The 6,723-nt window shown below is 45.1% G+C and overlaps 1 protein-coding gene across 1 annotated transcript in view; it reads left to right on the top strand.

Annotated features, from left to right (window-relative positions):
* LOC106820557 overlaps nt 1–5,372 on the top strand; it is an 11,406-nt gene extending 6,034 nt beyond the window's left edge. The window contains exons 9-18 of the mRNA XM_014825068.1: nt 288–437; nt 770–919; nt 1,227–1,367; nt 1,711–1,860; nt 2,038–2,175; nt 2,391–2,519; nt 2,843–2,971; nt 3,371–3,517; nt 3,901–4,059; nt 5,292–5,372. Coding sequence (XP_014680554.1) covers nt 288–437; nt 770–919; nt 1,227–1,367; nt 1,711–1,860; nt 2,038–2,175; nt 2,391–2,519; nt 2,843–2,971; nt 3,371–3,517; nt 3,901–4,059; nt 5,292–5,329 — 1,331 coding nt within the window. The 3' untranslated portion in view covers nt 5,330–5,372. The remainder of the gene's footprint in view (nt 1–287; nt 438–769; nt 920–1,226; nt 1,368–1,710; nt 1,861–2,037; nt 2,176–2,390; nt 2,520–2,842; nt 2,972–3,370; nt 3,518–3,900; nt 4,060–5,291) is intronic.
* The last annotated feature ends 1,351 nt before the right edge of the window (nt 5,373–6,723 follow it).

The following is a 6,723-nucleotide window of genomic DNA, read 5'->3' as shown; positions in this document are numbered from 1 at the left end:
TAGTATATATATATATATATATATATATATATATATATATATATATATATATATATATATATATATATATATAGGTATGTATAATTCAGTAGAGAGGATAGTTAAAATGAATATAGGCATGATTTGTTTATATCTACAGCTGCACGCTGCGGCTGGAAATGGCCAATACTACGATTTTCTGTGTTACTTTCCAATGTTTCGCTTAGTTAGCGAAACACGGTTGTCGAGAGTTGTAATACGCATGCGCGTGAACGACCCCCGCTCATGTGAGACTGTTGCATCCACAGACTTGCAGCTGAAGCACTTCTCAGCGTGCACGAAGGAAGACTGCGAGCAGAGGTGTGCGGATGATGGCGGGTCAACGCCACTCTGCGGCAGCGATGGCAAAGTCTACAAGAATCGCTGTTACTTCCGATGTGCGCAGGATAGCGACAAATGTGCGTACACGCGCGCGTATCTCGAACACTGCAACCATTATCATTACCAACGTCTTTCCGCCATTATGAAAGCGTACATGCGGGTTTCCCGCGTGCGTGCTTGCGTGCGCGTGAGTGCGTCCCGTGCATGTGCTTTTCCTCCAGCGCGTGCGTGTGCGTGCGTGCGTGTATGTGTGTGTGTGTGTGTGTGTGTGTGTGTGTGTGTGTGTGTGTGTGTGTGCGCGCGCGCGCGCGTGCGTGCGTGCGTGCGTGCGTGTGCTTGTGTAAGCGCGAGGGTACGAGTTGGCTTATTATGACTAAATAATAATTTCAATCACCGTATGATGTTGCAGCCTTGACGCGTGAGCTGCGCTGCACATCGGCACGTCGGTCTAACCCTGCACTGCCGCCGTGCGCGTGCCCCAACGATAATCGCCCCGTGTGTGGCACTGACGGACGCACGTACGACAACGAATGCCTGATCAACTGCGCGCAGAGACAAGGTGTGCACGTTACTTAATTGCTGATCAATTGATTGTTGACTAATTGTTGATTGATAAATTTCTTTACCGTCGATAATATATATAAATTTGTATATATATAGATATATTATTTATATGTGGACATAATTATGTAAATGTATTGCGACGTGGAACGCCCGAAAAACGGATTTTCGCCATTAGGTAACGCATCCATACAAAAAAACAGCCAGGTTTCGCCGATTTTCTCTACTGTTGCTTACGCTACCCACGAACGCCAATGTTCACCATGATTTCTCATTAACGCTCGTGAACGTTGCTTTTCGTTTAGATGGTACACTGCATGTTGCTTACGCCGGTGTGTGTAAAGAACCTTGCGAGTGCTCGCGTGACTACAACCCCGTGTGCGGAGCGAACGGCAAGACCTACACAAACGACTGCACGTTCAGATGCGCCCGCGACGAAGACAACGGTATGTAAGCGCGTACGCCACGTATACGGCTACTAGCTGTAACCGTAGCTACACCTGCATGCGTACCTACAAACACGCAGGGAAGCGGACGGAAAGGCAGAGAGATGGATAGACAGACATGCAGGCAGACGGACGGAGAGACGGAGAGAGAGACAGACAAACAGTCAGACAGACAGACAAACAAAGACACAGACAGATAGACAAGCAAACTAATCAATGTCTATGATCATGCTGAGTCGATATTTTTCTAAAAACATGCTATCAAGATTTTTGAGCGAGTTTCCAACTTTCCTAATTACGCATTATTTGTATTACTTATAATCATCGATCATTTTTTACACAGAACTGCAAATGAATCACATTGGAAGATGTAGCTCATTCTTCCTCTGCCTGTGCTTTTCTCGAGCGAATTCTGTATGTGGCAGTGATGGTGTAACCTACGTTAACACGTGCAAGTTGAACTGCGCTGCCCAAACCAATCCCGATAAGAACGGTAGGCATTTTTGTTTAGCTCAATTCCCGTCTTTACCTTCTCAAGCGAGATTCATGTCATTAGTATTAAAATTATTTTCGTTTGTTCATCTTTTGTTTAGTGAATCGTCTTAGCGATATCGCTGTTTGGCATTGCATCCGTATGCCGTTATATCTGTCTCATATACATCTGTCGCAGGGCTGACTATGGTACATACTGGCGAATGCCCGGGATCGTGCGTGTGCGGAACACAGCAGACAGATCGGATTTGTGGAAACGATGGGACAACCTACAGAAATCGCTGCGAACTAGAATGTGCTGCTGGCAATAATCCAGGTGCGGCAATTTATTCGAGTTATTTCGACAATTTATTTCAAATTTATTTATTCGTATACACGATATAATATGTTACCACTCATCCTGACGCAACATCACGTGAATTTATTACCGCGATCTCTAACATCTTACACGTCCATATCATTGTGGCTCAATAAACACATTTTAATTCAACAAGCGGAATGTAATCGTCCCCTTTGCCGTTGTTTCCTTAGGGTTACGGGTCATGCAGACAGGCGTCTGTCCGTGCGATTGCGACAATGAGAGCAGCCCAGTCTGTGGGCGGGACGGAATAACGTATAACAACCAGTGTGAATTCGAATGTGCAAAGCGACTCAATACACGTACGTATACGCTCATCGCGTAGCAATTCAATATGGCAACATTATGTGACATATTCCCGGTCCCATATCGCCCTTTAATGTCTGACTCAGAAGGAAGATGGATATTTCTTTAGCGTGTCCTGTTGACTTTCACTGTGACTTTTACTGAGATGTTATAATTTTATTATTTTACTACTATTATTCTTCTACATTTATACGTGCGTGATGCATTCGTTTATTAATTACTCTCCTATTCATTATATCCTCTATATAAAGAAACTCAGCGGATTTAATCAATGGGCGTAACTTAAAACTTTTCATTTATGTGTCCTTCGTTTATCTAGGCTTGCGACTGCTTAGGAATGGACCGTGCCCCTGCATATGCGCTGGAGACCAGAACCCGGTGTGTGGATCCGACAACGTCAGCTACAATAATCTTTGCGAGTTAGAGTGCAAGATAAATGACGGATCAGGTGGGTTTTAATGTGCATGTACGCGCGAGTGCGTGGATCTACGTATGAGTAAGTGCGTGTCTGTCTGTGTGTGCGTGCGCGCGTGTGTGTGTGTGTGTGTGCGTGTGTGAGTAATGTATGTGTGCGTGTGTGTATGTGTGTGTGTGTGTGTGTGCGTGCGTGCGTGCGTGCGTGCGTGCGTGCGTGCGTGCGTGCGTGCGTGCGTGCGTGTGCGTGCGCCTGGTGTGTGCGTGTGCGTGAGCGTGGGTGAGCGTGGTGTGTGCGTGCGTCAATACGTACGTCGACTTGTACATCCAACATAGATACACAATAAAAATCGAATTATTATTCGATATATACGCGCCGCATATTTCATTGACTATCTCTGACTTGCTCGTCGCTCTCTTTTTTTTATAACAGTCGCAGGCTTGCAGATGCTTTACGAAGGCCCCTGCCACCAAGACGTTTGCGATTGCTCAAATCGCGCACGCCATCTTGTGTGTGGTAACGACAGACAAACTTACGTCAACCAATGCGAGCTGAGCTGTGCGGCTCTCCTAATGCCAGGTACGAGAGAATGGAGAGCGAGTACAAGACTCATAATGAACACTAATTGTCCATCGAAGCAAATTTATATTTATATAATATGATGGATGATAATATGATTAGTGGAGATGAATGAGGGCAAGAGTTTTGTCCGTACGGTGTAGATTATTGTTAACGAAGGATCTACCGCAATCAGTATTTCCGCCGTCAGAGTTCGACGAAATAAGACTTTAATTTATTGAATACGACGTGGACTATAACAGGCGCATGCCTATATTCTTAGTAATCGTTTAATTTGATCGCATTCCTGATTTTTATTAAATCCGCAATTGCGAAACGTGTGTATACAAACAAATAAAACGTCGCGGCATTAATTGATCCGATGGTAACACTCGTTCGTTTAGGACTTAGACGGGCGTCAGTCGGCCCGTGCATAGAAGACACGGTGGACAGCCGCTGCAACGTGGATTGTAGCGAGGCGTTCGTCCCAGTCTGCGGTAGTGACGGCAAGACCTACAATAGCCGCTGTCATTTAGCGTGCAAGGCGGAGCACTCTCCTGCAGGTATAGTCTCTAGTTCCCGCCGACGTTTGACGTCATCTACTATATAATAGTAGAAAGAGCCGAAGTGTCGTTTTCCGTATCTCCTCCGAAACCGTGCCGCGTGTGCTCACGCGAATCGAGCTGGGGCCCCTTCTGGGCGTCGCGAATACATTCCGCTACGTTAGAACGCAATTTTTCCATCGTAAAGTAACTTTTTGAAGCAATTTTCTAAAAAGTTATGTGCCCGAAGAAACATCGGCATTCATCGGTAACCCGCACCAACTTTTAAGATCGCCAAATCCGCATGCGCACACACGCACACACCAAAGCCATCGCGGCTGCGGTGTATAAACAACCAAGCACTGCCGCGCACAGCTGTGAGGCGAAAATGTAATGCTATGACAATTTTAGACGCCGTTTCGATTGTCTAAGAGCACACACACACCACACTATATATACCATAACCTTTTGAAATTGTGTGAAACGATTAATGTGTTTTCTCACGGGTTTTAATGATAATATAGCTATACTAAATGTAGATTAAAAGTATAATAATAAGCATTTAATTAGGTGGAGCCTTCACCTAGCATAGCAAGCCACACTAAACACACGCACGCACACCGGCACGCGCACACACGCAAACACCAAAGACATTGCGGCTGCGGTGTATAAACAGCCAATCACTGCCGCGCACAGCTGTGAAGCGAAAAATTAAGACAAACCCCAACGAGAGACGGCTTCAGTTGTGTGTGTGCGTGTGTGCGCGTGTGCGTGTGCGTGTGCGTGTGCGTGTGCGCGTGCGCGTGCGCGTGCGCATGCGCGTGTATGTATGTATGTATGTATGTATGTATGTATGTGTGTGTGTGTGTGTGTGTGTGTGTGTGTGTGTGTGTGTGTGTGTGTGTGTGTGTGAAAATTGGTAGTGCATTGCAAAGTATCGTAGAAACTAAGACTAGCAGCAGTAGCCTGGGAATACAACAACAACAACCGAATTAATTATAGTGATGAAAAGAAGAGAAAAATAAGAGAAATAGAGAAAAGATGACGATGATGATGATGATAGATGATGATGAATGACGCCGGCGACGACGAACATAATGATGATGATGATTGATGAATGATGATGATGATCGATGATGATGAATGAAGGAGAAGAGGAATGGAGAGAAAAAAAAAGAAGAAGAAAGAAGAATATAATCGTAATCTAATACATATTTATTACTTATTAATATTTATTTATACTTATTTTTAAGATGCTGGCCTGGACCGTCTACTATCACGCCGAGTGTGAGCAGGACTGCTTAGAAGCGCTGCGGGGATCTCAGCGAGCCAAGTGTGGCGGCCACCAACGAGATCACGTACGCAGAACGAGTGCTACCTCGACTGCGCACGTAACCGCTACAGAATGAGTATACCTTTGCTTTCTTCGTGTTACGTATGCCGGCCCCGCTGCCTGCCTGCTTGCTTCCCTGCCTGCCTGCCTGCCTGCCTGCCTGCCTGCTTGTTTGCTTGCCAGCCTGCCTGCCTGCCTGTCTGCTTGCTGCCAGCCTGCCAGCCTGCCTGTGCTTGCCTGCCTGCCTGCCTGCCTGCCTGCCTGCCTACCTGCCTGCCTGCATGCCTGCCTGCCTGCTTGCCTTCCAGCCTGCCTGCCTGCCTGCCTGCCTGCCGACCTGTCTTACTACACGCAAGTCGTGAGTCGCTGTTGACGAGATCTGCATACGTAATAATAGCCCAAAGTTACGGCGAGATTAAACGTCTGTACATAAATACATACGCACCAAAAATACATACGCACCAAAAATACATACGCACCAAAAATACATACGCACCAAAAATACATACGCACCAAAAATACATACGCACCAAAAATACATACGCACCCAAAAATACATGACGCACGCAAAAATACATACCACCAAAAATACATACGCACCAAAAATACTACGCACCAAAATAACCATACGCACCAAAAATACATACGCACCAAAAATACATACGAACCAAAAATACATACGCACCAAAAATACATAATATAAGATCTTCTATTGTCTATTCTCACCGTACCATAGCGTGGTTCCTCGCAATACATTGCACCAGAAGTAGATCCCCTATTATCTACTTCTGATTGCACGTAGTATACACGCCGAGTAATATATGATTATTACATCGTATGTATGTGATAGACAATGGTGTTTCTTGTGTTGTAGATTGGTAGTCGACTACAACGGAGAGTGTGTGCCAGATTATCAGCCGTGCATCTGCAACTTTGATTTCTCGCCGGTGTGCGGTACGGACGGAAACACGTATGCCAACCAGTGCTCACTGGAATGCGAGGCCAAACTACAACCAGGTAGATAAGCATAGACCATAGAAATATATAGACAGATTTTATATAGAGATTATATTTTATATAGATTATATTATCTATTATCTTATCATCTTATTATCTTATCTATTATCTTATTATATATTTTATATAGATAATATTTTATAGATAATCTCTCTTCTCTCTCTCTCTATCTCTATCTCTATCTCTCTCCTGAGCGTGTGGATATAGCAATCTCATTCGTATTATCATCTCTTTCTCTCGCACACGCACGCACACAGACGGACTGACATGCACGCACGCACGCAAGCAAGCACGCGCACACACAAACATAGTCTCTCTCTCTCTCTTTCTCTTCT

Source organism: Priapulus caudatus, unplaced genomic scaffold (assembly GCF_000485595.1).
Source record: "Priapulus caudatus unplaced genomic scaffold, Priapulus_caudatus-5.0.1 Scaffold42, whole genome shotgun sequence".
NCBI lineage: Eukaryota > Metazoa > Priapulida > Priapulimorpha > Priapulimorphida > Priapulidae > Priapulus > Priapulus caudatus.
Note: the sequence above shows the minus strand (reverse complement) of the source record. Positions and strands in the feature narration are given on the sequence as shown.